The sequence below is a fragment of the Ornithodoros turicata genome, chromosome 4 (genome assembly GCF_037126465.1).
Source record: "Ornithodoros turicata isolate Travis chromosome 4, ASM3712646v1, whole genome shotgun sequence".
Taxonomy (NCBI): Eukaryota; Metazoa; Arthropoda; class Arachnida; order Ixodida; family Argasidae; genus Ornithodoros; species Ornithodoros turicata.
In genome coordinates, this window is record NC_088204.1 from 55,869,312 (window position 1) to 55,897,205 (window position 27,894).

At 46.5% G+C, this 27,894-nt stretch overlaps 1 protein-coding gene across 1 annotated transcript; it reads left to right on the forward strand.

Moving 5' to 3' along the window:
- The first annotated feature begins 2 nt into the window (after positions 1-2).
- On the forward strand, positions 3-27,608 carry LOC135391594 (ankyrin repeat domain-containing protein 40-like). Its single transcript, XM_064621895.1, has 5 exons — positions 3-429; positions 3,588-3,736; positions 5,188-5,337; positions 7,568-7,713; positions 26,948-27,608. The coding sequence occupies exons 1-5, from the start codon at positions 299-301 to the stop codon at positions 27,200-27,202; spliced, it is 831 nt and encodes a 276-aa protein (XP_064477965.1). The 5' UTR covers positions 3-298; the 3' UTR covers positions 27,203-27,608.
- The last annotated feature ends 286 nt before the right edge of the window (positions 27,609-27,894 follow it).

Sequence of the window (27,894 nt, forward strand, 5' to 3'; positions counted from 1 at the left end):
ACTAAACATTATTCGTAGATGGCGAGTGCGTATGCGCGGTGAAACAGTTTCCTACCAATGCTCCGAACAGAATTTGATGAATGAAACTAACTTCATAGAGTGTTGTGAAAGTTCCACGGCATTTCATTAGTGTAGAGCAGAAGAGAGAAGAAACAGAAGAAAGAAGTGTTTCCAAGAAGATTGTCCACTAATGCATTCGTCTGCTTGTGCTTTATTGCGACTGCAGAGGCAGTTGCATGCGTCGGTCATCTGATGGGTTTCTAACTGAACTAGAAAGACCGAAGAAGATCGTAGGCACATGGAAGTGAACAAAAACACAATCCTCGAAGAAAAATTACGAGAGGCTGCGTGCTATGGAGACGAAGAGGCGGTTAAAACGTTGCTGGAGCGGAACGTTCGTATCAACGCGCAGCATGACATCAATGGATGGTGAGCATGTCAAGCATGGTATCACTTCTTGGAATCGTCCTGGCTGAAGCTTTGCATTTTTATTTTCTTCCTTAATTTCTCACAACTAGGGCACAAGCTTCACCACAAGCGCACACGTATTTTCGTCCTGCAGGGCCCGAAACACAGTTCGTGTAAGCGAAGTGGTGGGCGTACACCGAGCGTGCTTTAGCGCTTGCTTTAGAAAAGCGCATTTCGATATAAATACAAAGTACACACTGGAAAGTGTAATTTAGAGCCTTGTGCGAACGCTTCCCATACTAGTTAAAGCTTCATATACAGAATGCAAGTACAGTACCTAAACGCCTTAAATATATTTAAGGTACTTACACATTACAGGCAGGGTGGGAAGAGGGGGGTCAGCTGGGGATGGAGCCCAGAGCCTCTTCAGGGGCCAGGCCAACCCGAGGCCCGATGGTTGCTAGCCGCCAGGACTAAGCCGATGCATGCAGTTTACCGGGATTGATGGCCATGAATAACCAACGAGAAACACCAAGACCAACAGAGGGATCGTCGTGATGACTATGCTCCCTGTGTTTGTCTTGGTGTTTCTCCATCGTTCGTTCTTCAGTCATGTACAGGTTGGGACAAAAGTTTACGGAACACGTGAGCGACATACTTTTTCTTCTGTGCGACACCCTAGCGGCTGCTGGAAGCGTGTGAGTTCACTGTTTCGGAGGGTTGGAAGGGTGGGCTGTTAGCCACACACAGTCGTAGATCCGGTGTTGCTTCGGTGTTCCTGGGAGGGAAGCTACCGCTGTGTGTCGCTAACAGCGCACCCTTCCACTCCTCCTAAACGGTGAACTCACCCGCTTCCGGCGGCCGCTGGGGTGTCGCACCGAAGAAAAAGTACGCCGCTCGCGTGTTCCGTAAACTTTTGTCCCAAGCTGTATCAACTGGCCCCTTTCGTTGCTTACTTAATGGACATATCTGGAGCAGCAACATACACATGTAATCATATAGACAAGAAATACTCAGACTATGTTATCGAGACGTGAGTAAGGGGGCCCCAGGCAGGAATCATCCCCGGGATCCATAATTTCTCTCGCTGTTACAAGAATTAACGAGCCGGGGTAACGATGTGCACCATTATGTTGTACTATGCCTCAGTGAGACGTCCATAAAAGGGTATTCATGAAAAGAGGGGATGAAACAAAAATTTTGCGATGGCATGGTGTATGAAGATAATCGCCGATTGCAACTTGTCAAGAATGTGTCCTGCACGGATCTAGGAGGGTTCGGTAGTCCTGACCCCTCTCTCAATATCTGTCTTCACATACTGCTTCAATTGACCCATGGTTGTGCATGTAGCATGCTCTCCTAGGATGGCTCAGAAAAATCTTGGGTCCATCCCTGCCTTCTTTTGTGGTCACAAAGGATGAGATTGACAAAAGAAAAAGAACCTCCAAGGAGCCTAGCTCCTCCAAGAGCGAGGCTAACTGCCTCGCTAGTAAGAAAAAGCATGCTCGTAGAACAGCCAGGCTTTCTTTTCTGGATAGCAGAAAAGAAAGCCATACAAAGTGTACATTGCTGGAAACACCTTGGTCAAGTTTTTCTCGAGGAACTCTACAAGTTTGTAATTGACACCTGCTATTTTAAGAGTTTTTAAATTTAGTATTATCTAATAATTAATTGGGGACAAGGAAAGGGAAATGCTGGTGACTACAATGCACACCTGCTGGTTTTTTGTGCATTTTCAACAAAAGCACTGAAAACAGCAGATAGGACAGGCAGTAAAGCCACAGTTACTCACTGAGTGCTCAGTGTGTCTTTAGTGCTTTTATTGAAAATTCTGTATTCTTTTAAATCTGACTCATGCTGGACACGGCAAATGTGCCGAATATGAGTAAGCATGAAAGATGAAAGTCACTGAAAAGGTTAACCAGCTGTAGGACTCGAACCCACATCTTCTGGATTGCCGGTCCAGGGCTCTACCAATTGAGCTAAGCTAACACGCCTTCTCAGTGACTTCCAAGGTGCGTCATCTGAAGGGACAAACCAGACACACTCTCTCACTCATCCTCCTTTCACTCTTACATTTTTGCTCACTCATACACACATTCATACGACGGGATCGACGCAGGCGGCATGCATTTCATGCCACCATGCTCTTTCATGTTCATGAGTAAGCACACCAAGAGCCAAGCCAAAAGTGAGTAAAGGGAGACTGTGAGTGAATGAGCGTGAGTGAGCAGGAGTCACTAGTGCTGACTGCTGGTTAGGACACCCCGTACATACAAGGTGAAGAGTTCCAGTCGGTGCAAAATGACCACCTGTAACGTGCACAGCAACACACTCAATAAATAAACACGATACAAGATACGATTATATGCACCTATATACAGTCAGACCTCGTTTTATGAACCCTCGATATACGAATTCCCTCAACTTACGAATGGCTCCACAGGGAACCAAACTTTTTCAGTGTATTTTGACCTCGTTTTACGAACCCTCGATATCCAAACTATGAACAGATTATTAGGGAACGGACCCAAAGTAGCCAAGCCATTCTGACCTCGATGTACGAACGGGCGTTATGAACGTACAGAGGACAGGCCAATGGACCGGAGGATAATGAAAGTTCCTCAGTACATGCTGCCAAGGTCAAACATACAATGTCCCAACGCCACCACGTTCCACAAACATGATTCATCATTTTCTGTAAGAATAATTTGGGCGTTTACAGCCGAACGGTTGTGAGTTTGGACCAGGTCTCCGAGATGGAAACATCTTGCCATTCCAAGAGAAGGCGTTCAGTCCTGACAGCCGGTGACAAGCATGATATTTGCCGTTGGAAACAGTCTCATCCGAGCACGATACGGTACTTTGAGGACTGGGTGGATGAGTCAAATGTCAGACTTCTGTCATCTCTTCTAAACAGGATAGACCCTGCAGAAAGTATGGTGCAAAGCACAATTACGCAGTATTTTCAAAAATAAAACTTATTCAAATCAATTTCCCGTGGTTTTGTGAGGTATTTGTGCACTGCACACCTCAGACCTCGATTTACGAACGATTTTCCGAGAAACGAAGGGTGTTCGTAAAGCGAGGTTTGACTGTATTTTAAATGTTGCCTAGAACAGCAGATCCTATTGATAGTGTGTGTGTGTGTTGTTTCCTAATGAGTCTTTGGTTTACAGGACACCCCTGCACTGGGCTGCAAAAAGGAGTAATGTCAACATGGTCAGGTACTTGCTCTCTCAAGGTGCAGATCCATCCCTAACATCTGCGAAAGGAGAGGCCCCATCCGCCATTACCGACAATGAAGAAATACGCCGTCTGCTTGGTGGTAAGTAGCCCAGTAAAAAAAAATGCGGTGGACTTATTCCGGAGTATATTTCTATACATGCTTACAAATGTACAGCTCCCGTCAACCGTAATAATAACGGTGGAAAAAATGTGGTCTCATTCCCGGGCACGATTACAGCAACCCTAGGGGCCATCAAAAAACATTAATTGAACAAAATTATTGTGTCTGTTTAAAGCGAGGATTTTTTTCACTTAACATTCCCCCAGTACCCCCACGGCGGCTGTGATGACGGAAATGAGACCAAATTTTTTCCAGTGTTATTATTAAGGTTGACGGGAGCTGTACATCAGTGCGTTAGCGGGGTTAACTAGTTTCATTTTGCCCCAGTGATCAATGCATATCAGCAGAAGACGAAAAGTAGAAGTAATGTTCATGTTGATGTGGTCGATTGAAACAGAAGCCTCAGCAAGGAACAGACTCTCTGTTCGAAGTATCGGCAGAACTGACCTGAGGCTTCCTTGCCTCACCTATGGGACCAGGGGCGGATCCAGGATTTTTCTGAGAAGAGTGTCCAGCCATGGACAGCATGCTAGACATGCGATCTAAGGTCAATTACACAATATGTGAAGACAGAAATTGAGGAGGGGGGCAGGACACCCGGAACACCCCTCTAGATCCTCGCCTGCGTGGGACACCTCGTGGAAGTGAAAGTGTGTAGCGCAGTAATGTCACAGGGGGCAGTGACTTGGTTTCGTTGGCTTGGCAAGTTTTTGCAGTGACTTGGTCATAACTGTGAAGAGTGTCATACATAGAAGACATTTTTTGCTCAGTAAGTGTCAGTGCGATCATTTGTGTCAAAACTGTTAGTGCGAGTTGGCGACATCAGAGCATATTGCAAACCTACGACGACCTTGTCAGGTGTGACTATAGAAATTGTTTGTGGATAAAGTAGACCCGTTAAACTCTAACCTGTTCTTGACAAGACATACTCCATATTAGAAATTTCCAGCGCTGTACGAAATGCACCGTGGTCGTCCAATATAGATTGTGACCATGCCACACACACATACATTTTCTGCTTTATTCAGCCATGAGGCAGCATTAACAAAGATGCATGTGCTGTGGTTTTCACCACACATTTTTGTTGCCTGTGTTCCTTCACACTGTCTGGGCACTGGATTGGTTACGCTCACTCCCAAAACTAAACATTGCATGCATGTAAACATGCATTTTTCATTGAAGGATCTTTCTTCGTTTAGACACCAACCGCACTTATTCATCAGGTGCAGCTCTCCTCCGTGTGTGTCCTGTATATGGGAACGTATTGGAGAAAACATGTGGGGGAGGGTAAGAAGGGTGACTAGTTAGATCACACTACAGATATTTTGTGCACAAAACTGAATGTGCAAAGATGCAGTACTAACACAGTGTTGAAAAAGAAAGGTTTATTTTCTGTTTGTTTTAATGGTAACATTTATATTCATCCGTAGAGATGAGCCCGGTTGAGACGAAGGCATCCTCTCTGCCTATCACCCCTCACTTTGTGAGTCATCCTCCCCTGGACTACAAAGTGGATCTATCAGAGATTCATGGCAGGACGTCTGAGCACGTTTCGGACATCAAGAGCACCTCTTCTTTCGGTAATAGAGTGTGAACACATAGATGGAGAGAGCATTTCTGTTATGCTTAGTGTACAGGATGGTCCACCAACCATGATAGAAATTCATAGTAAATAACGTAGGCAACGGAGAGACATGCAGTCGAGGGATTTTTTTGTGCCAGGAACATTGACCACATATTGGTACCATTTTTAGTTCATTTCAATTGATGGAAATTTGATTTCTTGAATTGAACTCCGAAATTTCTCAAGTCTACCTAACGTTTTCTTTGCGGAAATGGGTTCCTCGAGGTCATTTTACTCAGCATAGCACCAGATAAGACACGTCACGCAACGAAGTTTGCTGAAATAAATTTGTCAAAAATCTGCGGAAATAAGTATTTGGCTGCGCCTCTTTTTTGTCGGCTCTAGTTAGAGTGCCAAACTGTGACGAAAGGAGGTTACATTGAAACGCCATACAGGGGGAGGGGTAGAATCCCAACCCACAGAACAAACACGTGCCGTGAGTGCAGGAATCAGAGCTATCTTATAAAAAAAACTGGCAGATATGGTGCAAGTTACATCAAATCAACGACAGTAACAGAGATTTGAGCTCGTCTGTCGCTGTGCGCATGGTTCGCTCTGTTGAATGCACTACGCAGCAAGATCTTGGTCAGCACCGGGGTGTTGCGCCTGATATGCTTCAGGATGTTGGGTCGGCAGCAGGGTGTTGAAGGACTGTGAGGGGGGGAGGGGGGGTGCCTTATGGTTAGTGTAGTACAGTCAAACTCCTTTACAACGAAACTCAGGGGACAGCAAAAGAAATTTGCAGTAAAGGTATTTTCGTTAAAAAGGATGTCCATTATTGGACCTATAGGGCTCCAGCAGGATCGCAAAAAAATTTGCTGTAGTGGTATTTTCGTTAAAAAGGTGTTCGCTATAAAGGAGTTTGACTGTATGTGGAGACAGTACAAGTGAGTACGCCATAAGGCACGTCCCGCAAAAAAGCGTAGTCGAGGCAACTCCTACTTCTGCAGGTAGATTCTTGGGTAGACGACACAAGGTAGAAACCAAGAAATTCTCGCATCCATTGGAGGAAGACACCATTGTGCTTGGCGTCCACGTTGAAGTCACCGGTGAGGGTGACAGGATAGGTGCGTTCACCGGTGAAAGTTTCAGCCAGGAGCGCATGCATCTTGGCAAGGGGCATGTTGGGGGAAATTTACATGGACACCACCATGATGCATTCCTTCTTCTTTGTTTCTTCTCTTCTGTGTTTTGGCGATGTGACATATGGGACAAGATGTTCACGAAATTGAACCTTTAACAGCTGTCGCTATACAACAAGGTCACCCAACAATTTTGACAGGTAGTGAAGGAAATCAATTTTTTCGTCGCACTTTGGCACTCAAACTTGAGCCGACAAAAAAAAGAAACTGAGCCAAGGACTCATTTCTGCGGATTTTTGGCAAATTTATTTCAGCAATTGTCGTTGCATTGGAGGGAGCAATCCATGAGTTACCACGAGGAACCAATTTCCTCAAAGAAAACATTAGGTTGACTTAGGAAATTTCTGAGTTCAATTCCAGAAATTAAATTTCCATCAATCGAAATGAAATAAAAATGGTACCAATATATGGCAAATGTTCCTGGCACAAATAAGTCCCTTGACCACATGTCTTTCCGTTGTCAACATTATTTACTATGAATTTCTATCATGGTGATTATCATTGATAGTGTAGAGGAAGACAACAATAGCCGTCTGTGCCGAGACAGGGAATGGGTAATGTTTGCATGCGCTGTCTGTTTCTGGCAAAAAACCAGAAAAACCATGACATTGGCCTGGCAAATCTCGGAGTTGAATTCAGAAAATTGAATTCCTCGTGACTGAAGGTTGATTAGTCCTCCAATGTCATGGCAAAAGTTTGCGGATAATAAAAACTGTTGACCCCTTAATTTTCAGGCAAGCCGATTTTTAAATATTTGTGACACAATGGGTGAAACACCCTGTATATTGATATGCTGCTTGTTCTGCGGGAAAAGGTAGCGACAGTTTAAGTAACATTGATAGTGTGCCATTTTAGTGAGGTAGTGGTGTCACTCATGCATTGAGGAGTATTTTGCTTTAAAGGTTTGTCAATTTTCCTAAATCATTAAACATTCACCAGTCAAACTTTGTGTATTGTGCGATGAAAACAGAGTGCATCTTATGCTCGGCATTGCAAGAGGAGTCCCAGGAAACAGATATATATTAACCACAACCTCTGTTCTAGTGGAAGAAAGTGACATAGTGCTCAAGCTCCGGATCGCATACCTGGATGACCCGGACTTCATTGAGGTGGAGTTGCCACGGAAGGACCTCACCCTGGCCAACCTATTGCGGACGTCTTGCGAGGAATTGGGGGCAGACCCAAAAAGGGTACGGTAAAGTGTCAACACGTTTCTTCCTGCTGGGCATACTGGGCATAGATGCCATACGGCTTAAAGGGGAAGCTCCCCTGTGTACCGTAATTTCACGCGTATTAGCCGCGGCTTATGTGCGATTTTTTTTCTGACTGGCACTCTGCGGCTTATCTCGTGACTATTTTTCCCTGGTATTTTCCCCCATATGCCGGTTTTAACGAAAGGGCAGACAGTGTCTCTGGAATGGCAACGCCCTGCCAGTGCACGAACAATACATAACGGGCGCATCCACATTCGAGTAGACTGACCTTCCTGGTGCCTTCCCCCAAGCAGCTTTAACGAAAGTGGTGACAGTGATCATGTCTTCTGGAAGGCCACTGACCCTTCGATCCATGAAAAACACACAACAAGGGCACAATCCAATCTTGGTAAACACTAGAACTGACCTCCTTTGTTGTACACCATGCCGACCCCCAAGTATGGACCACAGGGTTTATGGCCTTCTCTATGGTCTCCTTTGTCGCACAAATCAGTCGCGTCGTCTTATGCGTGCGCCAGCTTATCTGCCCCAAAATTTTCAAAACATTCCTAAAAACGGGTTTTGCGGCTTATAGTCATGAAATTATGGTAATTGTAGTACATAATAGAGGGTTTCAGCAGACAGTTGATAACGTGACTTGCGTTGAACCGTATCAACCGGAACCAATCAGTGGATAAGATTCTGAGTCACGCACAACTGCGATTGGTTCCGATAGGCACGATAACCTTATCAACGGTATACTAAAACTCACCAGTTCTATGTTTGGCAAGAACATCTCAGACTCAAACTCTGAGTAACTCTCTCAAAATAGACATATTTCTGGAGAGATGCAGTAGAACCCCTTTATAGTAAACTAGTCAGGACCAAGTCATAGATTTACTACAGTGAAACCCACGTATAACGATATTGACGGTAATCACGAATTCCATCATTATACGGGATACATCGTTAAACAAAGGTTGACCTAAATAGGGCGTCCCCGAAAAGTCGCGCGCCACCCCGCGTGTAGCAAAAGAAAAAGAAACAGGTGCTAAAAAATGCGAAGCTGCGTGACATTGCACTGGCTTGGGAAAACAGCGACCAGAACACGTGGAGGGAACATATCAGAACAACTTTTGGCAACATTACACATCACCATTCCGGAAGTCGGCTTCACCTAAAGCCTGCGTGCTTTAGAAGAAGCTCGCTTTAGAAGACTGTCGGGCGACTCGCGGGTGGAAAGCACGTGCTGGGCCTTTTGAATCATCTCGCGAATTTGAGTAGCATTGGCTAAATACGGAGACACAAAAGCATTACCACCGACTTCTTTCACTGACAGTATTAGAAAATGAACAGTCGCTGTCTATTTTCTTGCTCAATTTTTATTTTAGTTTAATTCTTTTGATACGCATTTCGGATTACATGAATTTTTTCCGCTACCCCGTGAGATTCGTATCAGCGAGATTCTACTTATTTATTTATACCCTCAAGGCATGTACAAGGCAATACCGGGGGGAGTGGTTACACATGGTTTACAATGATCCTATGAAAGTAATTAGGATTAACACAAAAGGTCGACTATGGAAGGTGGTTCCAATTCTGACTCGTACATGGTACGAAAGAACTCTGAAAAGAATTAGTACACCAATGCGGGACTCCTACCTTGAATTGATGGTCAATGCGAGATGAGATGTAGGGTGGTGAGGAAAGCAACTGTTCCTTTAAGGTAGGGTTATGGAAATAAATGACGTGGAAAAGAGATAATCTAGCAATTTTTCTACATGTTGATAACGGTTCTAATGACAGGGAGGTCTGCATGGAGGATACGCTAGCTGTGCGGTTGTAGTTTGATAAAATGAAACGAGCTGCACGATTTTGAATCGCTTCTAATTCCTCAATTAAGGTGGAGTGATCGGGATCCCAGACGGATTACGCGTATTCTAATTTCTAGGGGTGTGCGAATATTCGAGTTCTCGAATTCGAATCGAATATCAAACGCTCGAACTATTCGATTCGCGAATCGAATATCCAATATTCGAATTTTCGAATATTCGACTATTCCTCGAATATGAACGACACAACCCGAAGGTGGGCTTCACCTGATGCTTCCGTGCATGAGGTGAAGTCAGCTTTACGAAATTGCCCTTGTTGCAAGGACCAACACAGGTGGGACAGTGTTTAGTTTAAGATAAAGTTATCCAAAGTTAGTTTTGTAGATATCGTCTGTGGAAGGGGTGGCGCCCCACCCAGATGCAGTTTAGCGGTGCCGACGAGGGACTTTGATTTGATGTCTGTGAGGTTGCCTTTAAAAAGTTAGAACTCTTGAATAATGACTACAGGGTAGTTTCATTTCAAATCGAACAAGCCATGACACTTTGCATTTCCGATAACGGCGAAAAAAATTGATGTTGTAGCTATTGCCGAGCAAAGAAGAAAGAAGGCATTTCGGAGTTTCTATGTCGCGCGGTTCGTCAATGAGGAGCGACGGAAGATTGAGCCTTCGAAATTGAACGTTCGTTTGGCGCGAGTTTGAACGCCGCTATCGTTGGCGTACTGTGACCTACCACTGTCAAACTTTTTTTACTCGTTCTCTGGGTCGTCCGCAACTAACGTTCATACTGTCATTGCCATGCAAAATTTATTTCATGCGTGAAAAATTAGCAAAGTTGGCTCTTTGCGCGAAAATCACTTAAGTTCAGCGCTAGATCAAAAATCCTCCGCGATAGCGAGAAAGGCGAGCTGCACACCATTTTATTGCTCGTTATAAGACCTTTCTAATGGTACCAAGCGCTTTATTGTATCGTTCGCAGAACGGAAAGGGCCGGGGGGACAATTAAACCATACCCATGAAAAATGGAACATTTCGCACCCCTGTAGGCAAAAAACCCCACCCGAAACATGCCCTCATATTTTTATATTTTGCAAGTGTATCCTCGGACAGTCCGCAGAAAAAAAATTGGGATTCGACTTTCAGGCGGAGAGCCGCTGGGAATTTTTTTGTCGCCCTCGGTAGAGCATGCCACCAATGGCCCTAAGTCAGGATCCGCCTTACCACGGTTCCCTTCAGGGACCGCCTGTGAACAATATTTCATTATGCATAATACAGATTTTGGTTAAGAAAACATTCAGAGCTACCCATCGCTGCTATCCGTCCACCAGCCGCATATTAGCCCAGTCAGTAAGCTGGAACAGCGTACGAGCGCATTTTCACATGCCTATAACATTTTATTATGCCACTTAAAACAGCTGAATATTGTGCGTTCTGGTAGGTACCTATACTTTAACGCCCTGCAATGTCCCCCATGAGTCCTGAATGCACTGGCACAGCCCTAACTCAGCGTTCACACATTTCCTGGGTCGTCGCGAACAATTTTGCGCAATGTGATCTCTGATGGCTGGTCCTGTTGGCATTTCTCCCACACGAAGTTTGAGCGAAGGCCTTGCACGGAAGGTATAGACTTCCACGTCTCCTGTTTCAACTGTCGGAAACTTTGTAGCTCCTCTCGTGGCAGGTGAACAACGGTCACTTTTTGCAGCTTTCCTGACAGGGCACGGACAAGCTCACTGGCGTTTTGAATGGCATGAACTGCTGGGGTGCGAAGGTTGTGAACTGTAGCTGCGTGCTTCACAACGCCTCCAATGCCATCACAGGCGTTTTTTCCGTGGCCAGGAGCTGAAAAAACCCATTTCTTCAGTGCACTATTTGTCCTCATTTCGTAGAACTGAAACCGATTTTTAAAATGTGCGCTTGCTCCGTCGGAGATGTAGATAGCGGTGCCATAAATAGGACCGTTTTCATCGATGTCGTCGTCGATTTTCTGAATGGCAAGGAGCGCTGCGGCGGTGTCGTGTCGCGTGTCATCGCTGACCACGGCGTAGCTGCGCGTGCCACCTTTTGCTGTCGTGACCACGCATGTAAATATAGAAATCTGCGTTTTCTTCCAGTGATAACTCTGGATCTCATTAGGTAGAATGACCGTCCAGTTCTCTGCAAAATCAAAGTGGAACACTACAGTTCCTGGCACCACATTCTGCTTTTCCTGTCGAATGGCCTGGCGTTGTGCATTTCTTGTGTAATCGTGGCTGATGTAGCTGACTACCCAGTGCCTGATGACATCGAGGAAGCTCTGAAGAGGCAATATTTTTTTTACAAGACCTCCGTGCTCCCAAAGGGCCATGTCCAATTCCTCAACATCCTCCGAATTCTGTAGGCTTTCTGGGGTTAAAGCCTCTCTGCCAGGACATGCGCGACACTCGCTAAGAAAACAAGCTTCCTGACGCTTCGGACACAAGCAACGGTTTATTAGTTCTTCCGTGGTCATGCTAGAAGCAGACGCGTTGTTAATCGCGATAGCACAGAGTTCAAAGTTTGCACAATTGACACAAACGCATTATTCCCTACATGGGCTGATACTGACCCATTTCGGCCTCAGGCTGTAGAATTTCGTCAGGTTCAGTTTGATGTTGGGGTGAGCAGTTCTAAACAGTTCCTAAGTTTCACGGATGGAACGGGTCATGTACCGCTTCGGCTTACTCACTTTTACCCCTCCTTCCTGGACTTGAATCACGTCTCTGGGCCGAGGGCTTTGCACTGAGCAGTCAAGTTCATCGCTGGTGAAGAATTGAAGAGCAGCGTTTACATGTTCCTCGCTCAGCGGATGGCCCTGATATGGATCAGGGGCAGCCCACACATGCTTGTCTTTGCATATCTTTCTCGACTTCCGTATCATATAACGGGTAGCCTTCGGAATTGCTTCCAAGATCTTGCTTTCTGGCCACGACACAGGAATCAAGGTGAGCAGTCGACAACGTTCATGTAACGACGCACTCATGTTGTACGCGGTTCTCATATTAGCGATCCATTCGCTGCACGACTGACACCCTTCACTCTTGGAGGTCCCGGGAACTGGGACACCGAAGGCGGTTTCAATTTTGCGGCTGGCCTTTTTGCCGAGAGCTTCCTGTATTTCCACGCACTTTCGCTTCGCATATGCTTGGACCGACCGTCTTTTCGACCTCACTGGAGTCACATCAATTCCTGCCGACATTATGTACTCATTGATGTCATCGACAGCATCCGGTTGAGGAACGTACTGGTCATTTTCCGAGCTTCTTTCGGTTGTCGGCGACAAATCCACTGGTCCAGGGTCGCTCACTTTCTCACTAAAGTACCTAAAACAAGCTCTGCAGATGTAATCAGTCTCTTTCACTTTCCTGGCGTTTTCGGAGGGAAGAAGAGCCTTTACAGCTTCGACGCCGATGTCTGTAACACAGCGGAAATCCTTGGTGCGGAGAATTTGCTTCTTGTGGATCACACGATAGTCTGGACAGTAAACACGATCTTTGCTGTATAACGAAGATGCCATGGTGCACAACTCACTGCTGCATACTAACGAAAAGTTCTCTAGGTCAAGCAATGGCAGAATGAAAATCGCCTGTAGGCGTCGAAGTCGAGTCGAAGCTTCAGAATGAACAGCAAGCTGGGTGGGAGACGGCGGGAACCAAGGAAACATGACGTGCTGTAATCCGATTTGAGCCCCCACCTTTGACTCCGTTGTTGTTTTAGCCGAGAGCGAAGGACACCTCGGCTAGGCGCCAGACATGTAGCCTGGGCAAGGTTTGGAACAAACAGAAGGAAGTGGCCTTCGGAAGCCGGGGTTGAAGCGTTGAGACGTCAAAGACTCTTTTGTAACGAGTGTGGTTGTCAGCAGTTGGTGAGATAACACACCCCACGTAAAAATTCCCAGCGGCTCTCCACCTGAAAGTCGAATCCCAATTTTTTTTCTGCGGACTGTCCGAGGATACACTTGCAAAATATAAAAATATGAGGGCATGTTTCGGGTGGGGTTTTTTGACTACAGGGGTGCGAAATGCTCCATTTTTCATGGGTATGGTTTAATTGTCCCCCCGGCCCTTTCCGTTCTGCGAACGATACAATAAAGAGCTTGGTACCATTAGAAAGGCCTTATAACGAGCAATAAAATGGTGTGCAGCTCGCCTTTCTTGCTGTCGCGGATGATTTTTGATCTAGCGCTGAACTTAAGTGGTTTTCGCGCAAAGAGCCAACTTTGCCAATTTTTCACGCATGAACTAAATTTTGCATGGCAATGACAGTATGAACGTTAGTTGCGGACGACCCAGAGAACGAGTAAAAAAAGTTTGACCGTGGTATGTCACAGTACGCCAACGGTAGCGGCGTTCAAACTCGCGCCAAACGAACGTTCAATTTCGAAGGCTCAATCTTCCGTCGCTCCTCATTGACGAACCGCGCGACATAGAAACTCCGAAATGCCTTCTTTCTTCTTTGCTCGGCAATAGCTACAACATCAATTTTTTTCGCCGTTATCGGAAATGCAAAGTGTCATGGCTTGTTCGATTTGAAATGAAACTACCCTACAGCCCACGAACAAGGTGGTTGTCTTAAAGATGTCCTTTACGTCTAAAATTTCAGTAGTGCAACTTCCTAGGGTGAGTGCAAAGAAACTAAAGGGTGTTCATGTCAAAGCAGAGGCAGGCTGCCAATTCGTTTGTTTCACAAATGGCCTGTGGTTGTCTGAAGCAATTACAGCCTCATCCGCGTAACATGCTACTGCCTGACATAAGATTTTGAAATTAAGGTAACCACTCCAGTACTCCAGTAAGTGTAGGCTCACCTGGAAAGCAGGAAGCACTCTCATGTAAAATTAAAGAGAGAATTTTTTAAACAGAAGAATTGCATGTCTCTCTTGTGACAGTTAATGCCAGAAATATTGCACTAAAGCCATGTGTTACAAAATGGAAACTTTTAGTGCGAAAGTTACATATTGTAAATTTTGCACGAATATTCAATATTCGATTCGGTATTCGGAATTTTTTGCCCCATTCGATTCGATATTCAATTCGACTTAAAATATTCGGATTCGCACACCCCTACTAATTTTAGTTGGACAAGGGTTTTATATAGTGTTAACTTTAGGTTAACAGGGCACATTGGAAAATTTATCAGAATGTATCCAAGAGTGCGGTTTGCATTATTTGTGACGTATTCAATGTGAGATTTTCAAGAGAGATCGGTTGTTAATACTATACCTAGGTATTTGTACGCTGAGACTGACCCTAGCTGAAAATTGTTAATGTGGTAGGAACGCGTGGAACTGATGCGTTGACGAGAAACGGACATGTATTTACACTTGTTAAGGTTAAGTTCTATTCCCCAATGCCTACACAAAGCGAACATCTGTAATAGATCAGACTGCAAAGTACCTGTATCAGCGCTGTTATTAATTTCTCTATATACAGTCGCCGACCGATTCGGACCACAAAATCAGTCCGAATTTTCAGTTAATGACAGAAAACTCAGAGGCACAAAAAAACTATCAATGCCATCTGCTTTGCTGTGCATATGCGAGAAATGGCGTCCCGACGTATTTCAGCTGATGTCATGTTGTCACGCATTTCCGAGCGTATCGACGGCCGCAAGTATTGCCGCCGTTGAAGGAGTAGCAATAGCACTCGCTTCATACTCGTCATAATCGTCGGCGCCTTCCGCTGGCAGGTCGAGGACTTGTGAAACGATTTACCCATGAGTCATTTCGGCACAAAATTCTGCATATTCAACCACCCCCGGCGTACGTTTCAAACGTTACACTTGATACCTGAGCTTTGGAAGTCCTCTGCCAATGCCCGGCCGTCCGCCGATCCGTAGTCGTTGCGTCGATGGCGATACCAACGGTGCTCGTACTCCGTACTTGCGTACTGTGCTTGCAAAATCTGGCGTGACGAAAACTGTTTGCTATAGTACTCCCTTTCACTGCTTCCCACGAGTCGGCGAGAATATGACGCGCGGCGACAAGCGTAACGTTATAGTTAGTTTCGTTTTTGTAGCACGGCACAACACGCGACAGCAGGCGGGATCGGTAGAAAACCTTGAGATTTTTCATGATTCCTTGGTCCGTGGGCTGCAGGACACTCGTTGTATTCGGAGGCAAGAACTCTAAACGTATCGCCTGGAGGTTCTGTACTGCGCCATGTGCTGTGCAGTCATCGATGAACATGATAATGTGAATGCTCACTACTGACGCTAAGTCCACGCTGAGAGGAAGTACACGACACAGTGCCGGATTTAGGGGAGGGCAGACGGGGCACTTGCCCCGGGGCTCCCACCGCAAAGGGGCCCCCACCAGTAATATGAGCACGGAGTAAGAAGGCTGGCTCACAAATCGTTGTCTTCACCCTGTCGATGGGTTGGCCTGTCTTCCGAGTCGTTGCAGTGGACGCTGCCTTGTGTCTTGGTTTTCTCCCTTCTGCCGTTTCGGTCCTATACCCTTGTTCTTCCTTCAGGAGCTCTGTTCTCTGGTGATCGAGAGTCCGTGACCAAACCGAAGAAACTGACACTTTCCAAGAAACGGCAGACACCGGGCCGATCGACAGTGTCGCATTACACCCTTTAGAGTGGAGGAACTGGACGGCGCCCCCGAAACCATTCACTATACGTCCATTTGGGCTGTGAGGTTAAGCAGTCACATCTGGTCCTTCACAATAACACTCCTCTTCTCGTGCATGAACTTTCGGTCCGGCTTTCGGATGTAATCTTCAGTCGGATACAATCTTCTTTTGGATGCGTCTGACATCGTCGACGTCAAAGACGATGTTGACGGTACTGCCGTCACCGTTGAAGAATCAGTCGCGGTCTCAGCGGGTGTATGTGCGGCCGACATGCTCTTGTCTTCATCGCATTCGTCAGTATCCACGAAGTCGATTGAGACATCAACAGAATCACATGAAGGTGCAAACATCATTTCGTAGTTTCACTTCTTGTCTCCAACAATAGCTTGCACCGTCACCGTTGAAGAATCAGTCGCTGTCTCAGCGGGTGTATGTGCGGCCGACATGCTCTTGTCTTCATCGCATTCGTCAGTATCCACGAAGTCGATTGAGACATCAACAGAATCACATGAAGGTGCAAACATCATTTCGTAGTTTCACTTCTTGTCTCCAACAATAGCTTGCACCGTCACCGTTGAAGAATCAGTCGCGGTCTCAGCGGGTGTATGTGCGGCCGACATGCTCTTGTCTTCATCGCATTCGTCAGTATCCACGAAGTCGATTGAGACATCAACAGAATCACATGAAGGTGCAAACATCATTTCGTAGTTTCACTTCTTGTCTCCAACAATAGCTTACGGCGCGTGTGCATAACCGCATGAGTGGTGTGCGCACGTAAACTCCGCCTCCGCGCCGCCGCCATCTTGGAGGTGAACCGGAACCGAACGGATTTAGAATGCATAATGTAAAACCCCGAGACTAGGGAACACGAAGGGACAGACACAACCCGAAGTCTAAATTTTCCATTTTTTTCCATTCCGATTGAGAAAATTTCGGTTACCGTTTCAAAACCGGTTTCAAAACATCGAGAGTTCCAGACTGACCGTTCATCCCGACCTGTTCCAAAAGTGCGAAAGTTCATGCGATATTTTTTTTGCAACCCAAGTTTTCGATACAAGCGGAAATGCATAGCTGGACGCCAGCAACGATGGAGACAACGTCGGACAACCGCGCTCTGTAGTTTCGTTTTCCTGTGGACAAGGGTTGTTGTCACAGCTTTGCGGCCAGCTAGGACATGCGAAGAGAAATAAAGCTTTCGGAACTTTCCTACCGTTTATTTTAGGACATACACCTTGTGCAATGAACCGGTTTAGAGCACCTTGAACCCTCCCTTGCACCTTGTGCCCTCCCGGAGCTGAACCGGAACCGAACCATCATGCTTGGACCTGGACCTGAACCAAACCGGGAAAAAAATTGGTTTGACGCTCTTCTCCGCGCTTTGGCGCAACTTTGGCGCAAATGCAGCAAGAATACCCTCTACGGCGCAGGATGGCACAGCACTTCTATCACTGGGCGTTGGTCCCATGGCACATGCGCGACACCTGCAGAACATCGCTAGTGTATTGCCGGTATGGACCTCCTCCTAGCGTACCGTGTGATCGTAGACGTCACGTGGGTTGCGGGGCTCCGCGAGGATAAGACGGGTCCAACGGCCAACTACGCGAGAAGCAAGATGGCGTTGCGAACTCTCGTAGCATTTTGATGCTGCTCAAGGTGATTAATTGCGAGTAAGTCTTTCCTGGGTGCAACGAAATGTATTGCAATAACAGAACTCCTCAACAGCGGAACATCGAAAGGCATCACGTATGGGTCTACTGAAACTGTCTTAACATCGAATAGTGGTCCAAGAGTGAACGCAAAGTGTGTGTGTGGGGGGGGTGACAAGAGCACAGTTTCCCCGATGAGCTCCTTCATGTTATGCGTGCGTATACAGTACCCTCGGGGTATCACCGGACTTCCCTCTTGTAGGGCGACAATTACGCTTTTACTTACTTAGAAGTCGGCCCAGGACGCACATTTCCCAGGAGCGTTAGTCGAGACCATGGTCGAGACATTGCTCACCTCTGTGAGGCCGACAACGGCGACTTCTTTCAGAAGCAGCACCACAATGCCGTACTGGGTATCGTATCGGGGATGCAAAAACAGTCTACTGAAACTGTCTTAACATCGAATAGTGTGTCAGAGAAAGAGGTAGACTAGACACAGGTTGCCGTGAGAGCCAGGCCAGTCGAACTAGAGCCCGAGCTGGCCGAGGCAAAGGTTTTTATTACCCGCGCGCCTAGGTTATTGGCGCGGGTAATAAAAACCTTTGCCTCGGCCAGCTCGGGCTCTAGTTCGACTGGCCTGGCTCTCACGGCAACCTGTGTCTAGTCTACCTCTTTCTCTGACATTGGTGACCTGGACGTGATAAGAGAGTGGGGCGACAGAACCGCGACCGGTTCGTGAGCGTTGAGCTCGTAGTGTTGTCACCACGGAGAGTGCCGGGGAGGACCATCGTGAAGCACGTGGAGACCGGGAGTAAACTCACTGTGGCCTCCGTGCGTGACCCCGGTGGAACGTTGGTCCTGGTGCCCCTTGACCGCAATTGGATGGACTGGACTGCCACTATGTTGCACAAAAGCCAGGGGGGAAGGCGAGGCGGGCAGGGTTCCTTGACCGCTGGCGTAGCAGATGCGGGTGGCGCGGTCGACAGCGGCGTACCGCGACCGGTACAGGAGCGTGATGCTCGGGAAGGTGCCGCTGGTGGTAGCCCGAGGAGTGCCATCGTGAAGCGTGTGGCGACGTGACGCAGAGTGTGAGACCATGGCGACGTGATCTGGGTAGATGGGAAGGTGGGTAGGACCATGGTGTGGCGCGGTCGGGCGTTGCGATGAGTGGAGCCGCGGTGAATTGACGTCGTCGCCTAGCGGTTCCTCGGTAGAACGTTGCACCGTACCTTCGGAGGTGGGCTTGCAGTAATTTGGGATGGTGCTTGGCCGAATTACGCCGAACATGGTGTTCATCTTTCGGGTCACCAAATGTCAGAGAAAGAGGTAGACTAGACACAGGTTGCCGTGAGAGCCAGGCCAGTCGAACTAGAGCCCGAGCTGGCCGAGGCAAAGGTTTTTATTACCCGCGCGCCTAGGTTATTGGTGCGCGGTAATGGTAATGGCGATGCCGCTACAAGTGGTCCAAGAGTGAGCGCAAAGTGTGTGGGGGGGTGACAAGAGCACAGTTTCCCCGATGAGCTCCTTCATGTTATGCGTGCGTATACAGTACCCTTGGGGTATCACCGGACTTCCCTCTTGTAGGGCGACATTTACGCTTTTACTTACTTAGAAGTCGGCCCAGGACGCACATTTCCCAGGAGCGTTAGTCGAGACCATGGTCGAGACATTGCTCACCTCTGTGAGGCCGACAACGGCGACTTCTTTCAGAAGCAGCACCACAATGCCGTACTGGGTATCGTATCGGGGACGCAAAAACAGTCTACTGAAACTGTCTTAACATCGAATAGTGGTCCAAGAGTGAACGCAAAGTGTGTGTGTGGGGGGGTGACAAGAGCACGGTTTCCCCGATGAGCTCCTTCATGTTATGCGTGCGTATACAGTACCCTCGGGGTATTACCGGACTTCCCTCTTGTAAGGCGACATTTACGCTATTACTTTTGCCGTGCGTGGAATTTTTTACTACTGTGCAGCAAAATTTTATTGGATACGTTTTCTAGTAATTTTGTTACGCGCTCGCAGTGACCTGTATAATACTCCGGGTATAACGAGGAGGAGAAGGTATGATGCCACATCACCGATGACGTTACAGGGGAAACTCGTTCTGGTTCGACGGTCAGTGGGGGTCAGCGCCCTGTCCCTTTGCCGCCGTAAACCAGTTTTGCCAGTTCTCCTGGAGTATTGGGGGTAGAAGGAGGAGCGGCTGAATCATGACCGAGCCAGGAGCATGGCTCTTTCAAAACCACGAACAGCCGAGTAGCAGACAACAGCGGAGTAGCAGACATTTCCCAGGACCAATCAGCGAGCGTATACCCTATATAGTCAGGGCGAGGTTCCGGACAGATCACAGGCTGGCACTGCTCTCCACTGCCGTTGCGCACGGTCGCTTTTTGCGGCGTACTTTAAATTCAGTTTCTGCGATAATTATGACTGTGTGGTGTGAATTACTTCTCGTGGTACTTTAAGGCTGAACGTGCGAGCCATGTTTATGTGAGTTTTTTTCTGGGAAGCAAATTGCACACATCGAAACCTTTCGCGCTGTTCGGTAAAATCAGACACACACTTTCATCAGACGTCATCAGACGTTTAATTTAATGCATTTAAAGGGACGGTCTCGTACCCCCGCCCCTCTCATAAAGTGTACCATTTGATCGCCCTTTGTTGAAAATGGAATACTACGAATTTACCAGACAAAACACGTCACGGTTATTATATAACCAAATTAAATTGATAAAGATTGCAGAGAATGCCGCGATCTGTGTTGGCAACGTCGCCCTGTGGGAAAGTCCATGATAGGATACAGAAATCATCTGCTTTTGCGCGCTCTAGTGTACCGGCGTAAGCAGACGACTTTCAGAAGTGACTGGGGACCGTGGCAGCTCTCGTACATTTTCTTTCAGTTCTCAGGTGAAAAATGCACATTCTACGAAGTGTCAAACATGGTGGTTTAGAACAACTATGTTAATCCTCAGAGACAAGTTAAAAATCGCAGGACAACCCCACCCACAGTCACAAATCTAAAGTTGCCGGCCATCGGCACGCACGGTCGCATTACAACTATGACTAAAAATATATTACGCGTGCTCCCATTACACTCCCCGTTGCACACTGGTCATTGTTTCGAAATGAAGTGTCGCTGACGACGTACATGAAGGAGGAGTGCGTGTTTATTTAAAAACTGCATTAAATACTAGCGGTAAGAAAACACGTGACTTAGCTTCCACGTACCCGATGATGCGCCACATTATCGGAGACCCCACAGTCCAGGCGCGGATCTGGGGGGGGGGGGGGGGCGGACCCCCCCCCCCCCCCCTCAATTCCAGACTTCAACATAGGCCTCAATGGACCAATCCCAGCATGCACCTGGCACTTGTCCATAGCGCCCCCCCTCGGGAAAATTCTAGATCCGCCCCTGCCACAGTCAATGCTCGGACTACATTCTCCGCTCGCGGAGATATATGCCTGAGTGTGCCCATTTCGCGAGCAAAGGGGATAACTCAACCCAAGGTGCTTCTGCAAGTTACAATTACCATGACAACGACGACGTACACGCAGGCCGACGTCGTGCTTGACGTATGCATGAGAGAAGCGCAGGTTTCGTCGTCTGCTATTCAACAAATTTCGACCGTCATCGACCGAAAGACCGTCTCTTTAAAGCAAGCGATAAAAGAGGAACGAGCGCGACTTTTCGTCTACTTAACTAAGAAACAGGTGCTACTAGTGAAGCAGTACCTGTTTCTTACTCAAGTAGCAGAGAAGTACCACATGCTTTCCTTTTATCGCTCTCTTTAAATATAATTTCTGGACACGTTAGAGCAAAGACCCCGTATGTAGCGCACCGTGTCTTAATAAAATGTTATTCAGACTACTTCTGCTTATCGTTCATCAATTTCTGTAAGTAAACAAATAAAAATAAAAATTACACCGGAATGCGTGGAGGTAATGGTCATGAGACGCTGTCGAGAAAGAGGCTGCACGCGCCCAATTTGTCATGATCTTCGCCCTTCATCGATCCGTGCGGCTGCCAACGGGCTGTGCTGCTTGGGGTGACAATGCATTATCTTTTTTTTTTTTTTTTTTCAAGACACACAAAAATATACAATCGTGAAGAAAGAAAGACACCTACCGTTTGCTGCACCTGGCGGAAAATGTGCGTCCGAGACGTGTGACTCAACGTCCTTAATCATAGGAAACCCTCTGTCACAGTGCATGCACATGTACTTTTGATTTCCATCACTGACGGAGAAACGAAATAATCAAACTGAAAGCGTGCGGAAACTTGCAGACTGCAACTACGGGCGTTCGAGGCTTACGTGTCTCTGTCGTCTCTTTTTGTAGTCTTCCTCGGCCAGTCCTGGTTGTTTTCGCCGTTTACAAATCGCCCTGCGGCACTGCTTCGTGTATGAATGAGAGAGTGATTCAGAAAGATGTTTCCTTCTCGCCCACGGTTTCACGGGCGAGGAGGAAAAGTGAGAGGAGTAGGCCAGTAGGTGCTTCCGTTAGCGCGGTTTGGACAAGTACAAGTGATCTCATGCACGAAGTGCCTTGAATGTCACGTATTTTCACGTATCGTAGAAGAATTACGCGTGTGGAATTACACTGTAGCTGTTTAAAACTTCGGATTCCTTTCTTATTTTATTTTTTCACTGCAAAGTGTCGTGGACGAATGACAAACATTGTGCACAAACCTGTTGCTATATATGTTACCAGATTGACATGTCCAAATGGGGAAAGCATAATACTCGTATTTCACTGTACTACATGGTGTCAGAAGAAACAAGGTATCACATTTCAAAACCAACATTATCATAAGTAATACTAGTATCATTTTACACATACGTGCACACAAAAAGCTGGATCATGGGTGTTTTAATGTTTGCTTGTCTTACGGCAGACGAATAGAATTAGCTGCACGTAAAGTTGCAGGAATATATCTGGGCAACAATGCTGTTAATTTGCGGTAAAATCTTGCAGCTCTTGAACAGAATGATAACATAAGAGCGACGCTGACTGTAATTCATCTTATGGCGCGAAAATATTTTCAGTTGATGATAGGGCGATATGTGAAGGTTTATTAAACGAAAAGGTCAATGACGAAAGGATTGGCAATGATACAATATGGTTCCGTGTCGTTTATATTTCGCAAAGTAAGACGCTAGCAGTAGATAACCAAAAGGACACTAGAAATGTTCTAATCAAAACATTCATTAATGAATTACCTGCCTCTCTCACACCATTCTACGAAGTGAAGAATATTTAGATGTTTATTTAGATTTATACATATTGAAATACACAGAATTTAGAGAATAATTTTAGCCGAAAATCGTTACCGGCTCCTAGCAAATATTGTAAGGGAGTAATAACTGGTAGCATGCTTATCGAACACTCTGATGAATGTTGTCTATATATGCGAAAAATTTGAAATTGGCTGTCGAGACTACAGTTAATTGTAATGGAAAATCCTCTGTACATGTCTGGGTTTGTTGAGTCGTCATTGCTTGACTGTGTAAAAGTGACGCTTCATGCTCATTTTTACAAATATTAAACACCTATTACACTATTATCGATTACACACCATATGTCATCTACAAGTAGTGGCATTGTACATCACTTTACGTAGTTTCAGAGATTTCAAAATCACCGCTCGTGAAATTTTCGTTGGAAAAAATGCCGTGCACTGTTCGAATCACGTTCAAAGTCTGTCGCCACCGCCAAGTTCGTTTCTTTATTTTTCTGGGCTCTACTGAACGTGGGATGAGCGATGACCGTTTACTATACTTTTGTGCAGGGAAATATACAATGACCACACTTTTCTAGCGTCCGTTTTCTTTCCATGGAACAGGAACATGATATATCAACAAGCGATTGCGACAGCCAACAGCAATTTGCCCCGGAAGTAGCAGACGACAGAGCTCTTACGCGAAACCGACATCACCGCATGACGACGTGGAAACTCGAGACAGGGAGGAAATAACAGACAGAGAAATTGTTGTCCGTTATTTTATCCCAATCCCTTTTACGTCGTTTACAAATCGCCTTGCCTCGTGTGAGAAAGATGTCAGAGAGAATGAGAATAGCATGGTTGGTTGTTCGTCCCCCTGTACTTGAGGCCTTGAGGCACTCTAGCTCGAGGGACAAGGCGGTCCCAGTCTTCAACTTGTCGTTATCCCATAACGCGCGCTAAATGCACCGCTTCTGTCCGTGATTCGCCGCGAGCTCTTGCGCGAGCCTTCCAGGCGGCTTTGGAGCGCGTGATATTTAGAGTTTGCGCAAGATCTTGTGGCGAATCATGGACTGAAGCGATGCATCAATGGCGAGCCCTTTCACCACCACCACCCACCGTTTTAAAAAGTTGAAGATCAGGGCCGTGTGGTGCAGAGTCACTACCCTAGCGTGGTGTAGCGGCAGGCTTCTTCAAAAACATGAGTAGAGTATTTATGTTAGATATCCTAAATACTTTTGCAACAAACTTGGTATCTTACAAGTACTTCCAAGGGTTAGTTCTCCAACTTAAATACTTTTTCGTAACTTCTCATTTTCCCAGTTACTTCGAAGATACTTCTCTGTGTGTGACATGGAGGTCGAGCAAAATACTCCATTTGTTGGCACTATTGTCTGAAATTAGTGTATTGCTGTTTATCCCATCCTAAATCTCCAGGTGTTGCAAGACCATTCGTTTTGAGTAATAAACATGTGCAGCATGTCGCCTACCTTTAAATACAATATGGGCATGACATTTCGGAGGGCAACCAAGGACGTGCGGGCTGCGGGCACACTGATTGGCGATTTCAGACAACCGTATCGCGAGCAGTACACATGCTTTAGCGCAGGGGTGTTAAAGACACGGGCCGCATGTGGCCCGCATTCAGCTATTCTGTGGTCCGAGGGCCATTGGCTACCAAACTCAAGGCTGGTGCTTTCTCAAAATATAATACGTCGAAAAGGGGAAAAAAATAAAACACTGTCAAGGAGCCCGCGAAGAGGGAATCACACACGTAACATGAAAAACGGTTAGGAGCAACTAAGGTTTATTCGAACAAGAACTTTCGTGCAAGAGACTACACTTCTTCAGGTTACACAACTAAGTGCGACACGAGTATATATACCAAGTGAACAGATACAATAAAACAGGTTTCCAGAACTAAGTAAACACAAAACAACCAGACAGTAATACAATGCATCACGTGAGCAACCGTCACATAAGAATCAGGAAAGAGAAGGTGTACGGGTAAATGAGACATTCGGAGAATTGGGGTTCAAAAGATTTGGTGGTGAAAAAACAGGGGCACAGGTGGATGTCTAGCCGTGTACGAGGGGAACACAGCTTTTGTTGAACTGCGTGGGAAGGTACGGGTGATCTTATGGGCTGAAGGGAAAATGGAGATAAGAATGCTAAGAACAGAAGGTGAATGAAGTAGCTTAGCTGGATGATGGGTTGAACAACTGCAGAGGACCGCCATGAACGTTTAGTCCCCGTGGTTTTAAAGAAGAAAATTTAGAAATGAAGAAGGACTCGCGATTTTTGCGTTTGCAATCGGTGCTGTAGCCAGATTCCAGAATTGCAATGGACAGGTGTGTATCCATGCCGTGCCCGGGAAGATTAAAATGTATAGCAACGGGAGTGGGGCGATTATTGACAATGTCGGATTTATGACCGTAAAACCTCTGACGCATGGTGTTGGAGGTTTCACCAATGTACTGAACATTGCATTTCATACATGTTATTAGATAACAAATGTTAAAGGAGTTACAGTGCAAAGATTGTTTAATTTGAAAGGTGTAGTTTTATGGTACTAGAGACCGAGGTGCAGGTAGAAATAAGATTACAAATTTGGCAGCGTGTGCCGTTGCAGGGACCCGAACCAGGTGTTGTAGTACGGCGCAAACGCGAAGAAGTATGGATATTCCGGATATTCCTTGACCTGCGGAATGTAACAGTGGGGCAGAAGGAAATAGTTCTTTCAATTTTTCGTCACTGTGTAGAATGTTAAGATGGCGCTGGAAAATAGTTTTCGTGTTACGAAGGGCTTTGTTGTAGGTGGTCACGAAAGTAATATTTCTGTGTTCCCCGTTAGGTTGGCTGGAAAGAAGTAACTCTCTGTCCAGCGAGCATGATTTGGTGAAAGCATTTTCAATTAGATTGCTGGGATAGTTACGCTTCCTGAAATCAGCAGACATTTCGTGAGCGCGTCTGTGGAAATCGTCGGTATTGGAACATATGCGCTTGAGTCGTGTGAACTGCCCAAAAGGAATATTTTTTCTGGACAGAAAGGAATTTTCTGGACATTGGGGTGATAACTACTAAAATGAAGATACTGGCGTCTATCGGTTGGTTTCTTATAAAGGTCGGTGACTAGTTTTCCAGACCGAATGGAGACAGTGACATCAAGAAAATTGATTGAAACATTGGAATAGTTGCAGGTGAATTGGATAGTGCTATGCAAGGAGTTGAAGTGTTCAAAGAAAGACAATAAGGAAGAGTTGTCACCTGGCCACACAACAAAAATGTTGTCGATGTATCTCAGGAAAATGAGCGGCTGTACGGGGAAGGATTCAAGGGCCCTCTTTTCAAATTGACCCATGAAGAGGTTTCCATAGTTAGGTGACACGCGGGATCCCATCGCTGCGCCATGTACTTGGACAAAAATAAATATAAATAATAATAACAATTACAAATTAGTAATGAGACCATCAGGTCTCATTACTAATTTGTAATTTCAGGCACTTGACTTTGAGACCCCTGCTTTAGCGTTTGATATATTCCGGACATTCACGTCCCTCTTGGGAAGGGATAGGGGGTTTCACTCAGAGCCGTCGTGAGGCGAGTTTGTGCCTGGGGCAGGGTAAACTTGAAGCGCCCACCCCCTCTCTCACTGCCGTCAGAAGCTCTGTAAACAAAGAAAAGAAAACGCTCATTCGCACTTCCGAGATCGTAAAATCAAACTTTCTTAATTCCCGCTTTATACTGTACAAACAACCTGCCAGGGTCTGCCATTCAGCGCCCTCTCTGGCGAGGGCGCCCTCAAGTGACGACGACGAAAATCGGGTGGGGGGGGGTAAAACAAGGTTTTACCGCACTTAACCGTAAAATACGAGGCTTTAGCAATTTGTAAGTGATACCAACTAGTCAAACTCATCACCTTTGAATGAATCCTTCCCAGGTATGCAAGATTCGTAAGCTTCCGAACACTATTATACGCAAGGACAGGGACGTGCAGCGTCTTGCACCTGGCCAAGAACTGGAGCTCGTCCTGGACACCATCCAGCCCCAAGCCAGTTCCCCACCTGTGGTGCGGCGACTGTCTGGCCTGAACCTGGGGGTCCCACCCGGCTATCTACCTCCACCCGCTCAGTGCACCAATGGGACACCCTTTGCAAAATCCTCGTATTGCATCAACGGAACCATTTTGTACTGAATGACGGATCAGTCGAAAAGCTTATGCAAGCGGGACGGAGTGAAAGTGCGGCCAACTTTAGTCCCCCCGATTTGCTCTTGTGTTACAAGTGCAGGAAGTTGTGGGAGTGCTGCAGGAATGCGGGACCAAAGAGGTGCGAGACGTGCAGAACATCCCGTATGCTGCTCGGGAACAGTAGTGCCATATTATTAGGTGCTATTCATGCACAAGGCGTGCTTTTCTTTTGGGGTCTGCTTCCCCCTACGTGGAGACCCACATGCACTAATTTATTGAAGGCACGGCATGCATGTATACCATTTCGGACCTGGTTATGCAACAACTAGCAGCAAAATGGCACGCAATACTGTGGTCTCTGCTTGCAGTTTCCTTTGAAAGGCATTTACTGAATAAAGCTCTTTCACAAGTGTGCGGTGTTCTTTATTTGATGTTCTTCCTAAAGCGCGACTTGAGGCAAACAACCAACGTGCTTGCTTCTAGTCAAATTCCACCTCCAATTGAGGTTTTGAAACCACGCCTCCAGTTGCTGCAACTGATTCCCCAGTGCATGAGGAAAGCTAAAAGAGTACACCGTGTGCCAACCCTCAGCCTCGTCCCCGCAGAGAGAGCTTTTTCTGCACGTAATTTTCCAAGTCTCCAACTCCTGCATGGCTAAGCAGTTCTTGGCCGTGTTATCCCCCTCGTACCAATAGACA